The 17,897-nt window shown below is 41.7% G+C and overlaps 1 protein-coding gene across 1 annotated transcript in view; it reads right to left on the bottom strand.

Moving 5' to 3' along the window:
- LOC115126457 (tumor protein p63-regulated gene 1-like protein) overlaps positions 1-17,897 on the bottom strand; it is a 100,363-nt gene that overhangs the window by 64,273 nt on the left and 18,193 nt on the right. The window contains exon 4 of the mRNA XM_065009481.1: positions 12,175-12,351. Coding sequence (XP_064865553.1) covers positions 12,175-12,351 — 177 coding nt within the window. The remainder of the gene's footprint in view (positions 1-12,174; positions 12,352-17,897) is intronic.

Raw genomic sequence — 17,897 nt, forward strand, 5'->3', positions numbered from 1 at the left:
GATGATGTGGGGAAAACTAACTTTACATTAGGATGATGTGGCTAACTTTACATTAGGATGGGGAAAACTAACTTTACATTAGGATGAAAACTGGATGGTGGGGAAAACTAACTTTACATTAGGATGATGTGGGGAAAAACTACATTAGGATGATGGGGAAACTTTACATTAGGATGATGTGGGGAAAACTAACTTTACATTAGGATGATGTGGGGAAAAACTAATTAGGATGATGTGGCTGTGGGGAAAACTAACTTTACATTAAGGATGATGTGGGGAAAACTAACTTTACATTAGGATGATGTGGGGATGAAAACTAATTAGGATGATGTTAACATTAGGATGATGTGGGGATGATGTGGGGAAAACTAACTTTACATTAGGATGATGTGGCTGTGGGGAAAACTAACTTTACATTAGGATGATGTGGCTGGGGGAAAACTAACTTTACATTAGGATGATGTGGGGAAAACTAATTAGGATGATGTGGGGAAAACTTTACATTAGGATGATGAGGCTGTGGGGAAAACTAACTTTACATTAGGATGATGTGGGGAAAACTAACTTTACATTAGGATGATGTGGGGAAAACTAACTTTACATTAGGATGATGTGGGGAAAACTAACTTTACATTAGGATGATGTGGCTGTGGGGAAAACTAACTTTACATTAGGATGATGTGGCTGTGGGGAAAACTAACTTTACATTAGGATGATGTGGGGAAAACTGGATGATGGGAAAACTAACTTTACATTAGGATGATGTGGCTGTGGGGAAAACTAACTTTACATTAGGATGATGTGGGAAAACTAACTTTACATTAGGATGATGTGGGGAAAACTAACTTTACATTAGGATGATGTGGGAAAACTAACTTTACATTAGGATGATGTGGGTGGGAAAACTAACTTTAGAAAAAACTAACTTTACATTAGGATGATGTGGCTGTGGGGAAAACTAACTTTACATTAGGATGATGTGGGGAAAACTAACTTTACATAAGGATGAGAAAACTAACTTTACATTAGGATGATGGGAAAACTAACTTTACATTAGGATGATGTGGCTGTAGGGAATAGAAAATTAGGATGATGTGGCTAACTTTACATTAGGATGGTGGGGGAAAACTAACTTTACATTAGGATGATGTGGGGAAAACTAACTTTACATTAGGATGATGATGTGGCTGTGGGGAAAACTAACTTTACATTAGGATGATGTGGGGAAAACTAACTTTACATTAGGATGATGTGGGGAAAACTAACTTTACATTAGGATGATGTGGGGAAAAACTAATTAGGATGATGTGGGAAAACTAACTTACATTAGGATGATGTGGCTGTGGGGAAAACTAACTTTACATTAGGATGATGTGGCTGTGGGGAAAAAACTAACTATTAGGATGACTGTTAACATTAGGATGATGTGGCTGTGGGGAAAACTAAAACTTTACATTAGGATGATGTGGGGAAAACTAACTTTACATTAGGATGATGTGGGGAAAACTAACTTTACATTAGGATGATGTGGCTGTGGGGAAAACTAACTTTACATTAGGATGATGTGGGTAGAAAACTAACTTTACATTAGGATGATGTGGGGGGGAAAACTAACTTTACATAAGGATGATGTGGGGAAAACTAACTTTACATAAGGATGATGTGGGGAAAACTAACTTTACATTAGGATGATGTGGGGAAAACTAACTTTACATTAGGATGATGTGGGGAAAACTAACTTTACATTAGGATGATGTGGCTGTAGGGAATAGAACTTTACATTAGGATGATGTGGCTGTGGGGAAAACTAACTTTACATAAGGATGATGTGGGGATGATGTGGGGAAAAACTAACTTTACATTAGGATGATGTGGGGAAAACTAACTTTACATTAGGATGATGTGGCTTTACATTAGGATGATGGGGAAAACTAACTTTACATTAGGATGATGTGGCTGTGGGGAATAGAACTTTGACATTAGGATGATGTGGCTGTGATGTGGAAAACTAACTTTACATAAGGATGATGTGGGGAAAACTAACTTTACATAGGATGATGATGGGGGAAAACTAACTTTACATTAGGATGATGTGGGGAAAACTAACTTTACATTAGGATGATGTGGGGAAAACTAACTTTACATTAGGATGATGTGGCTTACATTAGGATGATGTGGCTGTGGGGAAAACTAACTTTACATAAGGATGATGTGGGGAAAACTAACTTTACATAAGGATGATGTGGGGAAAACTAACTTTACATTAGGATGATGTGGGGAAAACTAACTTTACATTAGGATGATGTGGGGAAAACTAACTTTACATTAGGATGATGTGGGGAAAACCAACTTTACATTAGGATGATGTGGCTGTGGGGAAAACTAACTTTACATTAGGATGATGTGGCTGTGGGGAAAACTAACTTTACATTAGGATGATGTGGCTGTGGGGAAAACTAACTTTACATTAGGATGATGTGGCTGTGGGGAAAACTAACTTTACATGAGGATGATGTGGGGAAAACTAACTTTACATGAGGATGATGTGAGGAAAACTAACGTTACATTAGGATGATGTGGCTGTGGGGAAAACTAACGTTACATTAGGATGATATGGCTGTGGGGAAAACTAACTTTACATTAGGATGATGTGGCTGTGGGGAAAACTAACTTTACATTAGGATGATGTGGGGGAAACTAACTTTACATTAGGATGATGTGGGGGAAACTAACTTTACATTAGGATGATGTGGGGAAAACTAACTTTACATAAGGATCATGTGGGGAAAACTAACTTTACATTAGGATGATGTGGGGAAAACTAACTTTACATTAGGATGATGTGGGGAAAACTAACTTTACATTAGGATGATGTGGGGAAAACTAACTTTACATTAGGATGATGTGGGGAAAACTAACTTTACATTAGGATGATGTGGCTGTGGGGAAAACTAACTTTACATTAGGATGATGTGGCTGTAGGGAATAGAACTTTACATTAGGATGATGTGGCTGTGGGGAAAACTAACTTTACATTAGGTTGATGTGGGGAAAACTAACTTTACATAAGGATGATGTGGGGAAAACTAACTTTACATTAGGATGATGTGGGGAAAACTAACTTTACATTAGGATGATGTGGGGAAAACCAACTTTACATTAGGATGATGTGGCTGTGGGGAAAACTAACTTTACATTAGGATGATGTGGGGAAAACTAACTTTACATTAGGATGATGTGGGGAAAACTAACTTTACATTAGGATGATGTGGCTGTGGGGAAAACTAACTTTACATTAGGATGATGTGGCTGTGGGAAAACTAACTTTACATTAGGATGATGTGGGGAAAACTAACTTTACATTAGGATGATGTGGGGAAAACTAACTTTACATTAGGATGATGTGGGGAAAACTAACTTTACATTAGGATGATGTGGGGAAAACTAACTTTACATTAGGATGATGTGGGGAAAACTAACTTTACATTAGGATGATGTGGCTGTGGGGAAAACTAACTTTACATTAGGATGATGTGGCTGTGGGGAAAACTAACTTTACATTAGGATGATGTGGCTGTGGGGAAAACTAACTTTACATTAGGATGATGTGGGGAAAACTAACTTTACATTAGGATGATGTGGGGAAAACTAACTTTACATTAGGATGATGTGGGGAAAACTAACTTTACATTAGGATGATGTGGCTGTGGGGAAAACTAACTTTACATTAGGATGATGTGGGGAAAACTAACTTTACATAAGGATGATGTGGGGAAAACTAACTTTACATAAGGATGATGTGGGGAAAACTAACTTTACATAAGGATGATGTGGGGAAAACTAACTTTACATTAGGATGATGTGGGGAAAACTGACTTTACATTAGGATGATGTGGGGAAAACTAACTTTACATTAGGATGATGTGGCTGTGGGGAAAACTAACTTTACATTAGGATGATGTGGCTGTGGGGAAAACTAACTTTACATTAGGATGATGTGGCTGTGGGGAAAACTAACTTTACATTAGGATGATGTGGGGAAAACTAACTTTACATAAGGATGATGTGGGGAAAACTAACTTTACATTAGGATGATGTGGGGAAAACTAACTTTACATTAGGATGATGTGGCTGTGGGGAAAACTAACTTTACATTAGGATGATGTGGCTGCGGGGAAAACTAACTTTACATGAGGATGATGTGGCTGTGGGGAAAACTAACTTTACATTAGGATGATGTGGCTGTGGGGAAAACTAACTTTACATTAGGATGATGTGGCTGTGGGGAAAACTAACTTTACATAAGGATGATGTAGGGAAAACTAACTTTACATTAGGATGATGTGGCTGTGGGGAAAACTAACTTTACATTAGGATGATGTGGCTGTAGGGAATAGAACTTTACATTAGGATGATGTGGCTGTGGGGAAAACTAACTTTACATTAGGATGATGTGGCTGTGGGAAAACTAACTTTACATTAGGATGATGTGGGGAAAACTAACTTTACATAAGGATGATGTGGGGAAAACTAACTTTACATTAGGATGATGTGGCTGTGGGGAAAACTAACTTTACATTAGGATGATGTGGCTGTGGGAAAACTAACTTTACATGAGGATGATGTGGGGAAAACTAACTTTACATTAGGATGATGTGGCTGAGGATGATGATGTGGGGAAAACTAACATTTGACATTAGGATGATGTGGGTGGGGAAAACTAACTTTACATTAGGATGATGTGGGGAAAACTAACTTTACATAAGGATGATGTGGGGAAAACTAACTTTACATTAGGATGATGTGGGGAAAACTAACTTTACATTAGGATGATGTGGCTGTAGGGAATATAACTTTACATTAGGATGATGTGGCTGTGGGGAAAACTAACTTTACATTAGGATGATGTGGCTGTGGGAAAACTAACTTTACATGAGGATGATGTGGGGAAAACTAACTTTACATAAGGATGATGTGGGGAAAACTAACTTTACATTAGGATGATGTGGCTGTGGGGAAAACTAACTTTACATTATGATGATGTGGCTGTGGGGAAAACTAACTTTACATACCTTAAGGGAAGATTTTGGCAGTACCTGTATGGTTAGTGAGAAAGTCCATATTGCAAATGTACGGTCCCTTACTAGACGTCCGAAATCGTTTGTAAAATTCGCGGACGGCGTCGGGCCGAGCGGCAGGGCCGGACCTACCAGGAAGTCATCAAATGAACTTTGTCGGACATTCGGTTTCCGTTTTACAAAAATAATAAGATTTAGGTCATTTTTCCGCTGTCCCGGAAATTCCCACAAGAGGGCATAAGCAATCATATTGGTATTGGACAAAACATCACGATTCACAACGGGGCCTTATCTCGAAAACTGAAAATATTTAGAAGCCGAAACTCGGTGAGCGTAGGGGCGGCATAATGGGCAGTTGGCCCCGAACAAGATGGCGTCTAGGCCTCAAAGGTTTTTGAGTTATGGGATTAATTTGAGTTCATCTGGGATTAAAGGTCCAAAATGAAAATAGAGAAATTATTTTTCCACTTCACGTCAAAGTCAAGGAGCCTCCGGTGTCAATAAAAAAAGAACCAGCCATTTATCTATCGTCATTTAAGAGAAATCGTACAACGACACCTAGGTGATGTTCACGGATAGGTGTTTTTTTCTTCTTCAAAGGTTACAGATCCAGTTGCAGGGTGTTCTTACGAATCTTTTTAAAGTGTGCTGCGGAGCTCTGCGAGATTTCTGTGATTTTCTGAAATAACACACACTCACTAAACCCTCCGTAAATAACTCAGTTCTTAACGTAAAGACTTCAAACTCAGGATTCTGTAAAGGCATACCCAAATCATGATATGAGTTTATTTATAGCTTCCTGTGCCAACCGGAAGTGCCTTAAATGGTGTCACAGTGGCAGTTTCCAAGGGTTAAAAAGGTCAGATCTTTTCAAAACTTCATATGTGTGATTAGGCCACCCCCATAAACTGTTAATCAGTCATTTCTCCCAACAGATGTCAAAGAAAAGCTCTCTCTCACACACACACACACAGAAACACACACACAGCAAGGATGGAGTGACAAAGTGCGGTGCTTAAAGACACACAAAGCCTAAAAAGTGGGTTTGGTGTCAATTGGTATCAGTTCTGTGTCAGAATGACATCTAATTGACTGATGGACACTGACTTGCTAGTTGACTTTTGTACATTAGCAATATGTTTAAACGGAGAGGGACCATCACCAAAATGGCATTCTGAAATCAACACAAAAAATGGCATCACCATAGTCTCCAGACTGTGCCGAGTTCAACGAGACGCCCCGCTTGACCGTAGCTCGCTCTGAGTGCAGTGACCTTGAAAAAAAGCAGAACCAAAATGAAGCCTGGCCCTCAATGTCATTTGCTTTTGGGTGACAGTGAGAGAACCGTTAGGGTGAGAAGCACAATTCGACCTCAGGTACGTTCCTAAGGTCCTCCCGATCCGTGCAAGCCTAACCTTGACCGTGTAGCATTAACCCTTAATAGTTAAAATAAGATGTTTACTTCAAAGAGTTTGCATTGACTTGTCTCCCCATAGGAATACATTGCCTGCACCCCTAAATTCAACCTGAAGTCTATATGGGTTATGAATGCCGTATGAACCTGTCTTTAGTAACAGTCCATCAGGGCAGTATGAGGTCTACCTGTGTTGATTCTAAGCTTCCTGGACCAACCGGAAGTGGTTAAAATCACCCTAAAAGTGTTTTTCCATACCCTGCCTGCAGTTTGATAGACATAGTGCATTCAACCCTGTGTAAATCAGTCAATTCTTAACGTAAGGACTTAAAACTCAGGATTCTGTAAAAGCATACCCCAGTGAGGATATGTGTTGACTTATAGCTTCCTGTGCCAACCGGAAGTGCCTTAATTGGTGTCTCAGGGGCTGTTTCGAGGGGTTAAAAAAGTCAGATCTGTCCAAAACTTCATATGTGTGATTAGGCAACCCCCATGAACTGTAAATCAGTCATTTTTCCCATAAAATTTCAAAGGAAAACTAAATCACACAGACACACAACTTGGAAGGAGGGACGTATTGGGGTTTGTAGAGACAGACAGTGCCTCCAATAGTTAGCTTTGTTCGAGCTAAAAAGAACCGTCAGACCTAGAGTTCCGAAACTTTAGAAACCTGTTCTAGACCTCGGGTCGATAGTGCGTGGTGAGTTACGTGGCTCTAGACGGTTCTCGGACCGAGAAACAGCTTCGTACATTTGCAATGACTTCAATTCATTTTGACCATTACGAAAATGGCGACATTTAGAAATGTCTCAGAGACACAAGACTAGGTGCATTGTGACCGTCTCGGCCCATATAGACAGACCCCAACGTTTCGGTCCGATAGCTCATTCAAGGACCCCGTAGCAAGTCATGGAAAAAAATGGATTTTCAGCACCAATTAGGGTTTTGCTCGGACACCAAATGACCGATCGAGCCGAAACTTGGGATTCGGGGTCGCCTCAGCTAGGTCTACACATAACATAAGAAATGGACCCGCAGCTAGAACGTAACTACGTGTTTTATGGTTTTTTTATGGTTTGAACATAAGGCGTTGTGAATTTTGGGCCAGCTCTGAAGTATGTGATAGTTGGCTACTAAACGAGTTGGAAAAAGTGGGTTTAGTGTCAGTTTGTATCAGTTTGTTGTCAGAATGATATCTAATTGACTGATGGACGGTGACTTGCTGGTGACTCTTGTCCATTTGCAATATGTTTAAACAGTGAGGTACCATCACCAAAAGTGACATTCTGAAATCAACCCTAACGAGCCATTGAGATGAACCAGAATCACTGCCCAGCCATCCCGAGTTCATCGGGCCAGTCAATTTCACATTCCTGCATGGTTTTTATAGCATGACAAATTCGTGATGGTACCTGCCCATTGAACCATATTGCAAATGCACAGTGACTTTGCAAAAGTGAGAAAACATAAACAAATGGACATGATGAAATCAACACAACGAGTGATGGAAAGGTACAACTATCACTGCTCGGCCACCCTGTGTTCATCAGGCCAGTCAATTTAGCATTTTTGAGCATGTCAAATTTCATATGGTAATTGTCCATTGAACCATATTGCAAATGCACGCGCACTTGCAATATGATTCTATAGTGAAAAAACATCACCTAATGGACATGATGAAATCAACACAACGAGTGATGGAAATGTACAACTATCACTGCTCGGCCATCCTGTGTTCATCAGACCAGTCAATTTTGCATTCCTGCAGGATTTTTATAGCATGACAAAATCGTGATGGTACCTGCCCATTGAACCATATTGCAAATGCACAGTGACTTTGCAAAAGTAAGCAAACATAAACAAATGGACATATAGAAATCACCTTATTTTTATTTTTGGGTTACCAGTTGCACAACAATGCACGTGCATTTGCAATATGATTCTATAGTGAAAAAACATCACCTAATGGACATTCTGAAATCAACCCTAACGAGCGATTGAGATGAACCAGAATCACTGCCCAGCCATCCCGAGTTCATCGGGCCAGTCAATTTAGCATTTTTGAGCATGTCAAATTTCATATGGTAATTGTCCATTGAACCATATTGCAAATGCACGCGCACTTGCAATATGATTCTATAGTGAAAAAACATCACCTAATGGACATGATGAAATCAACACAACGAGTGATGGAAATGTACAACTATCACTGCTCAGCCATCCTGTGTTCATCAGACAAGTCAATTTTGCATTCCTGCAGGGTTTTTATAGCATGACAAATTTGTGATGGTACCTGCCCATTGAACCATATTGCAAATGCACAGTGACTTTGCAAAAGTGAGAAAACATAAACAAATGTTCATGATGAAATCAACACAACGAGCGATGGAAAGGAGCAACTATCACTGTCAGGCCATCCCGAGTTCATCTGGCCAGTCAATTTTGCATTTCTGCAGGATTTTTGAGCATGTCAAATTTCATATGGTAATTGTCCATTGAACCATATTGCAAATGCACGTGCACTTGCAATATGATTCTATAGTGAAAAAACATCACCTAATGGACATGATGAAATCAACACGAGTGATGGAAAGGTACAACTATCACTGCTCGGCCATCCTGTGTTCATCAGGCCAGCCAATTTTGCATTTTTGAGCATGTCAAATTTCATATGGCATTTGGCCCCAAAAAAAGTGAATTTTGACTTTGACTTTTGACTTCCTATGAAATCATATTGTAAATGGACAAATCATATTCCTTATGCACAAGTAAAAATAATAATATATATATGATATTAAAATACAACTAAAGTATGTTGATACAGTTCTTATACGTGTGTAATTGACACAAAATTTGAAAGAATTTCGAAAAACGGTCCAGAAAGCACTTTTTAAGGGTGTGTGAAGTTTTTTACAAAATTTTGACATTTGACTTTTGACTTCCTATGAAATCATATTGAAATTGGACAAAACATATTCCTTATGCGCATGTAAAAAAATAAAATAAAAAAATGATAATATAATTGGACAAAAGTATATTCATACAGTTCTTACACATGTGTAATTGACAAAAAAATCGAAAGAATTTCGAAAAACGGTCAAGAAAGCACTTTTTTAAGGGGTGATAAGTTTTTTACAAAAATTTCATTTTTTCAAAATTTTGCTTTTGGACGTTGACTTGGGTTACATTTCCAATATGAAAAACCACGGTGGAGCGGATTCGCCACCTGTTGAATTTTTAAAGTGTTACAACTGGCAATAGCCATATGGCATTTGCAATATGCTTTGCATGAATCAACGCCGAATTGGGTGGTATTGGACAATGTGTATATGGTTTGGCCACTGCCAATATGTTGCCATTCATTTTTGTCCAATACAGGGGGACTTCCCTTACATTAGGATGATGTGGCTGTAGGGAATAGAACTTTACATTAGGATGATGTGGCTGTGGGGAAAACTAACTTTACATGAGGATGATGTGGGGGAAACTAACTTTACATTAGGATGATGTGGCTGTGGGGAAAACTAACTTTACATTAGGATGATGTGGCTGTGGGGAAAACTAACTTTACATTAGGATGATGTGGGGAAAACTAACTTTACATTAGGATGATGTGGCTGTGGGGAAAACTAACTTTACATTAGGATGATGTGGGGAAAACTAACTTTACATTAGGATGATGTGGCTGTGGGAAAACTAACTTTACATTAGGATGATGTGGCTGTGGGAAAACTAACTTTACATTAGGATGATGTGGCTGTGGGAAAACTAACTTTACATAAGGATGATGTGGGGAAAACTAACTTTACATTAGGATGATGTGGGGAAAACTAACTTTACATAAGGATGATGTGGGGAAAACTAACTTTACATTAGGATGATGTGGGGAAAACTAACTTTACATTAGGATGATGTGGCTGTGGGGAAAACTAACTTTACATTATGATGATGTGGCTGTGGGGAAAACAAACTTTACATTAGGATGATGTGGCTGTGGGGAAAACTAACTTTACATTAGGATGATGTGGCTGTGGGAAAACTAACTTTACATAAGGATGATGTGGGGAAAACTAACTTTACATTAGGATGATGTGGGGAAAACTAACTTTACATAAGGATGATGTGGGGAAAACTAACTTTACATTAGGATGATGTGGGGGAAACTAACTTTACATAAGGATGATGTGGGGAAAACTAACTTTACATAAGGATGATGTGGGGAAAACTAACTTTACATTAGGATGATGTGGCTGTAGGGAAAACTAACTTTACAGTAGTGAACTACATAGGGCCCTGGTCAACAGTAGTGAACTAAATAGGGCCCTGGTCAACAGTAGTGAACTACATAGGGCCCTGGTCAACAGTAGTGAACTACATAGGGCCCTGGTCAACAGTAGTGAACTAAATAGGGCCCTGGTCAACAGAACGGAACTAGATAGGGCCCTGGTCAACAGTAGTGAACTAAATAGGGCCCTGGTCAACAGAACGGAACTAGATAGGGCCCTGGTCAACAGTAGTGAACTACATAGGGCCCTGGTCAACTGTAGTGAACTACATAGGGCCCTGGTCAACAGAACGGAACTATGGAAGGAACACTTTTACTCTCTTTTCAACTGCTCTTCTCTCTGTCTGTTTATAATGTCCTTATTCCTGAGTTACCATTGTCGTGGCAGAATCAGAATTATTTAGGTATCATTGATAAATAAGATGTTTTATCAATTTTCATAAGTATGCTTATGTGGGAAAAGTGACTTGGGCCCCAGAGAGGGGAGAGGTCAGGCTTGTCTTCATATGGGAATGTGTCTGTAACTATTGTATGTCCCCTCTGAGGTTGCCCTTATCTTGACCTAGTATATGACCTAAGAGGCTCACTGTCTCGGTGATCTTGTCCAGGAGGAGGTGTATCTGAGATGGGGGTATCTAGAACTGACAATTGATATATGCCATTGGATGAGGTAATGTTTTAGTACTATGTTGTACCAAGAACGAGAAGTAGAACCTCGTTTTAGGAGAGTAAACTGATAATTTATAGCTAATGCTGTCTGGCTATGGGATACTCCTCTCTCAAGTAAAGTCTTCCTTTGTAATGTTCCTAAGATCTGTTATTTGTCATGTGAGTTGAGATGGGTGTGTCTTGGCTATAAATTATACTAAGAACTGTTTTGTAAGGACTCTCAGAGAATTCATTTATAGACACTGAATTAATCTGAGAGTCAAACAGTGCTATGGTGAAGCTCATATATAATTAAAGATGGACTTTATAATATAACTCTGACTGGTGTTCTGGTTTGCTCTCTCAATGTTTAGTAATACAGGAAATGACCACGACAACGTTAAAGAACTAGTGGTCGGTCATCTGTAGTTCCACTTCCCCAAAAACAAAGAGTAGATCGATTGTTCGGCAGGACATATGCAAAACTGCTGTGTTGATAGTGAATTTGCAAATCTAGTACAAATTGAAGGTGACGTTGTTTAACAGCCATTTACCAAACATATACAGAGATAACAATTACTAGTACAGACAATTACAGATTGTAATATCTGCCGCTTGTAGGACAGTGCATTGCTGCAATTAGTTGGGAAAATGCCTATAGACGATTGTTGAAGAGGAGGGAAAGGAGGACGAGGAGGAGGATAAGGAAGAAGAGGAGAGGCAGTGATGGAGACGAAGGGGTTACTCACGTGAGAAGAGACCGCTGGGGGAAGCTGAAGTTGCCGTGGGTGATGCGGTCCACAAAGTTGAGAGGGATTCTCTGTATGTGTTCACAGTTGAGCATGACGAAGTCGTACTTACAGATCAGCAGAGAGCTGTCTGTGATCAGCACCACACGCTCTCTCTCGTTGTTCCAATGGTCAACCCTGAAGACGGGAAGGAAGTTACCATGAGAACACATTCTCTTTCACACCAAACACATGACAGAGAAGTGGGGACCAGACAGAGAGGCGTGGACCCGACAGAGAGGCGGGGACCAGACAGAGAGGTGTGGACCAGACAGAGAGGTGGGGACCAGACAGAGAGGCGGGGACCAGACAGAGAGGTGGGGACCAGACAGAGAGGCGGGGACCAGACAGAGAGGTGTGAACAGAGAGGTGGGGACCAGACAGAGAGGTGGGGACCAGACAGAGAGGTGGGGACCAGACAGAGAGGTGGGGACCCGACAGAGAGGCGGGGACCAGACAGAGAGGCGGGGACCAGACAGAGAGGCGGGGACCAGACAGAGAGGCGGGGACCAGACAGAGAGGTGGGGACCAGACAGAGAGGTGGGGACCAGACAGAGAGGCGGGGACCAGACAGAGAGGCGGGGACCAGACAGAGAGGCGGGGACCAGACAGAGAGGCGGGGACCAGACAGAGAGGCGGGGACCAGACAGAGAGGTGGGGACCCGACAGAGAGGTGGGGACCAGACAGAGAGGTGGGGACCAGACAGAGAGGTGGGGACCAGACAGAGAGGCGGGGACCAGACAGAGAGGTGGGGACCAGACAGAGAGGCGGGGACCAGACAGAGAGGTGGGGACCAGACAGAGAGGTGGGGACCAGACAGAGAGGTGGGGACCCGACAGAGAGGTGGGGACCCGACAGAGAGGTGGGGACCCGACAGAGAGGCGGGGACCAGACAGAGAGGCGGGGACCAGACAGAGAGGCGGGGACCAGACAGAGAGGCGGGGACCAGACAGAGAGGCGGGGACCAGACAGAGAGGTGGGGACCAGACAGAGAGGTGGGGACCTGTGAGCACTCGGCCACTTTCAATATTTCACAATCTCACAGCAAAACATTCACACTATATAACAACCCAACTATGTATTTCCCCTCAATACCCTATCAACTTCTTTCACGGTCAGGCACAACTTGATTCATAAAATGCAAAGTGTTAGAATGCAGAGAAAGTTTAGAACAGAGAGAAACACAACAGTAAAGCTTTGATTCACTAGTCTCCTGCTGTGCCGGCCTACTATATAATGATCTGAGGTAATTGTAGCAGAATTAAATACCCACAAAATGAATTCTGTGGGTGCTAGATTGACTCAGTTCACAGTCTGCTCTGCGGGATGCTGCCGTTGATGATGAGGAAGGGGGAGGTCATTGAATGTAGCAGGGGGGATGAGATTGACTTCACAATATGCTCTGTGGGCTGCTGAGGTTGATGATGATGAGGAGGAGGAAGTCATTTAGCTAGTTGGCAGGTGAGTGCTAGGCTCTTTCCCAATTCATCCTTCCTCAATTTCTCTCAACGCAACCTCAAAACCCCATTGGAGAAGGTCAGAGGGGAGGGACCTTGTACCTTCTCTTCCAATACAGTTGTGATACAACACAGGTGGGTGAGGAGATAGGATACAACACAGGTGGGTGAGGAGACAACACAGGTGGGTGAGGAGATAGGATGTAAGTCAACAAGGAAAGACCAAGAGAGACACAGCACTAGTAGCCATTGTGTGGTGATGTCACCCGCCCTGAGATTCTAACCCAAGATAATGGTAGGATAATGGACACTGCTTTGTGGGTATGAACCAAGATAATGGTAGGATAACGACACTGCTTTGTGGGTAATGAACCAAGATAATGGTAGGATAACGGACACTGCTTTGTGAGTATGAACCAAGATAATGGTAGGATAACGACACTGCTTTGTGGGTATGAACCAAGATAATGGTAGGATAACGACACTGCTTTGTGGGTAATGAACCAAGATAATGGTAGGATAACGGACACTGCTTTGTGGGTAATGAACCAAGATAATGATAGGATAACGGACACTGCTTTGTGGGTAATGAACCAAGATAATGGTAGGATAACGACACTGCTTTGTGAGTATGAACCAAGATAATGGTAGGATAACGACACTGCTTTGTGAGTATGAACCAAGATAATGGTAGGATAACGACACTGCTTTGTGGGTATGAACCAAGATAATGGTAGGATAACGACACTGCTTTGTGGGTATGAACCAAGATAATGGTAGGATAACGGACACTGCTTTGTGGGTAATGAAGTGCTGTTGTGGACTGGGGTTGCATCATTGGTCAGTCATACAGGGATTGTTACGCCCACACCAATGATCATGGACCTCATCTGCAGCTGTAAATCTGTGTAATATTGTTGGTGCAAAATGGTTGTTACAGTGGATAGCTTGAGGTGAATAGTACCATACGTACTGTCGGACTGTCCCCGGCTAAAAAAAAAAATCTTAGTCGACCGATTGGTCGAAATGTTTCAATGTGTATTTTTCCATATATAGACACACCCTATGTGTTTATAATAAAATCAACTATATGCATTGAGCTTGTCTGATGCTTTAAGCACACTGTTTGACGAAATACAAATGACTCAAGAGGGAGCCAGAGATCTACATCACCAGAAGGAAAAAAAAACACAAAAAAACAAATGTAACCTGATCCAACCATTCTCCTCCTGCTCCTTTAACTGTCTGAAGCTTGTGCTTCAGATAAACTTGCAAACATTGTATCAAATATTCTGGTCCCTCAGAGCTTCACTGCTCCAGTGAGATCAGGACAGACACAGCTGTAGACCATTTGATCAAGGGATGAGAAGCAGTGGCCGACTTGAGCAGGAGTTCACCGGAGCGGACGCACCTCAAATTCTCCTGTTCCTGTTCCTCTTATCGAATATTAGCTTTTTGTGGAGCTCCTGAACCTACTGAGTACTGAAACCTATTTCAGTTCAAGTCCAGCACTGATGAGAAGCAGTGGTCGACTTGAGCAGGAGTTCACTGGAGCGGACGCACCTCAAATTCTCCTGTTCCTGTTCCTCTTATCGAATATTAGCTTTTTGTGGAGCTCCTGAACCTACTGAGTACTGAAACCTATTTCAGTTCAAGTCCAGCACTGATGAGAAGCAGTGGTCGACTTGGGCAGGAGTTCACCAGAGTTCAGTACCGGCACGTCAAACTGCTTGAGCTCCTGTTCCTCTCATAGAATATCAGCTCAAGAGTATTGTGGAGCTCCTAACACCTAACTATAAACAGTACCAGCACCTATTTCAGTTCAAGTCAAGCACCGATAAGAAGTAATCATGGTAGGCCTGTTATTATGACATTTACACTGGATCAGAGCGAAGAGAGAAGAGAGACATTGTTCTCTTTCACGCTGAGTGGTTATCGAAAGGGAGAGAGCTAGAAAGATTTTTCATATAGATTGAGGAACTATTTGTAATTCTCAATTGATTCTAAAAACAGACTTTGTTTACTTGCGGTTTGAGGTGAAGAAAACTTTATTTTGAGAAAGCTCCACAGGTCATTATTGGTGGTGCATTAAGCCAATCAGAAACGCTAATCAGATCCCCCAATTGGGACCATTTTTATGCTTACATTTGCGTGCAATGCAATGCAATGCAATTTGGGCCTTACAAGGCCTACTTCTAAGCGTAATCAGGTGGGCGTCCTTACTCAAGCATAGGTTGTGCGCTCTGCAAACAATGTGTCCAGTCCGACAATGAGAGCGGTAAAAGACTGGAATAATAATAGATTTAATACATAAACAGAAATTATCGTAACCAAACAAACATTATAGATGAGACATTATAGGAATTAATGATAAATGCATTTTGCTAAACACAAGCATTTCGCTACACTCGCATTAACATCTGCTAACCATGTGTATGTGACAAATAAATTTGATTTGATTTGATTTACTACTGATGATGTAACAATTCAAACAATGAAGTTATGAAACGATGAATTTGCACAAATTGACAGGAGATTGACACAAGTGCATCTTGCCGGAAAGGTTTTCAGACCCCACATTTTGTTACGCATTTGTTTACTTACAGCCTTATTCTAAAATAAATTAAATAGTTGTTCTTCCTCATAAATCTACACACAATACCCCATAATGACAAAGCAAAAACTGTTGTTGTTTTTATTTTATTTTTTGCTAATTCATACATTTTTTCAAACTGAAATATCACACTCTGGAGCAGGTTTTCATCAAAGATCTCTCTGTGCTTTACTCCATTCATCTTTCCCTTGATCCTGACTAGTCCCTGTAGCTGAAAAACCATCCCCACAGCATGATGCTGCCACCACCATGCTTCGCCGTAGGGATGGTGCCAGGTTTCCCCCAACGTGACGCTCAGCATTCAGGCCACAGAGTTCAATCTTGGTTTCATCAGACCAGAGAATCTTGTTTATCATGATCTGAGAGTCTTTAGGTGCCTTTTGGCAAACTACATGTAGGCTGTCATATGCTTTCTACTAAGGAGTGGCTTCCATCTGGCCACTCTACCATAAAGACCTGATTGGTGGAGTGCTGCAGAGATGGGAGAACCTTCCAGAAGGACAACCATCTCCACAGAGGAACTCTGGAGCTCTGTCAGAGTGACTATCAGGTTCTTGGTCACCTCCCTGAGCAAGGCCTTTCTCCTCTGATTGCTTGGGGTGGACTGTTCTTAGTTTGGGAAGAACCCCAAGCCCAGGGGACCCCCCCCCACACACACACACAGAGGAAACACACAAGCCACAGATTGTACTCAAGGGAGTGATTGATAACATATTCTTCCACTTTCCCCAACGCACAAGTGGTTATCTCCACCCTGCTATCACGAAAAGACTTCTACCCTGCTACCACGAAAAGACTTCTACCCTGCTACCACGAAAAGACTTCTACCCTGCTACCACGAAAAGACTTCTACCCTGCTACCACGAAAAGACTTCAACCCTGCTACCACGAAAATACTTCTACCCTGCTACCACAAAAATACTTCTACCCTGCTACCACGAAAAGACTTCAACTCTGCTACCACGAAAAGACTTCAACCCTGCTACCACGAAAAGACTTCTACCCGGCTACCACGAAAAGACTTCCACCCTGCTACCATGAAAAGACTTCTACCCTGCTACCACGAAAAGACTTCCACCCTGCTACCATGAAAAGACTTCTACCCTGCTACCACGAAAAGACTTCCACCCTGCTACCACGAAAAGACTTCCACCCTGCTACCATGAAAAGCCTTCCACCCTGCTACCATGAAAAGACTTCTACCCTGCTACCACAAAAAGACTTCTACCCTGCTACCACGAAAAGACTTCCACCCTGCTACCACGAAAAGACTTCTACCCTGCTACCACGAAAAGACTTCCACCCTGCTAACACGAAAAGACTTCTACCATGCTACCACGAAAAGACTTCCACCCTGCTACCACGAAAAGACTTCTACCCTGCTACCATGAAAAGACTTCTACCCTGCTACCATGAAAAGACTTCTACCCGGCTACCACGAAAAGACTTACACCCGGCTACCACGAAAAGACTTCTACCCTGCTACCACGAAAAGACTTAAACCCGGCTACCACGAAAAGACTTACACCCTGCTACTATGAAAAGACTTACACCCGGCTACCACGAAAAGACTTACACCCGGCTACCACGAAAAGACTTCCACCCTGCTACC

This window comes from Oncorhynchus nerka, linkage group LG25, assembly GCF_034236695.1.
Source record: "Oncorhynchus nerka isolate Pitt River linkage group LG25, Oner_Uvic_2.0, whole genome shotgun sequence".
NCBI classification, from domain to species: Eukaryota; Metazoa; Chordata; class Actinopteri; order Salmoniformes; family Salmonidae; genus Oncorhynchus; species Oncorhynchus nerka.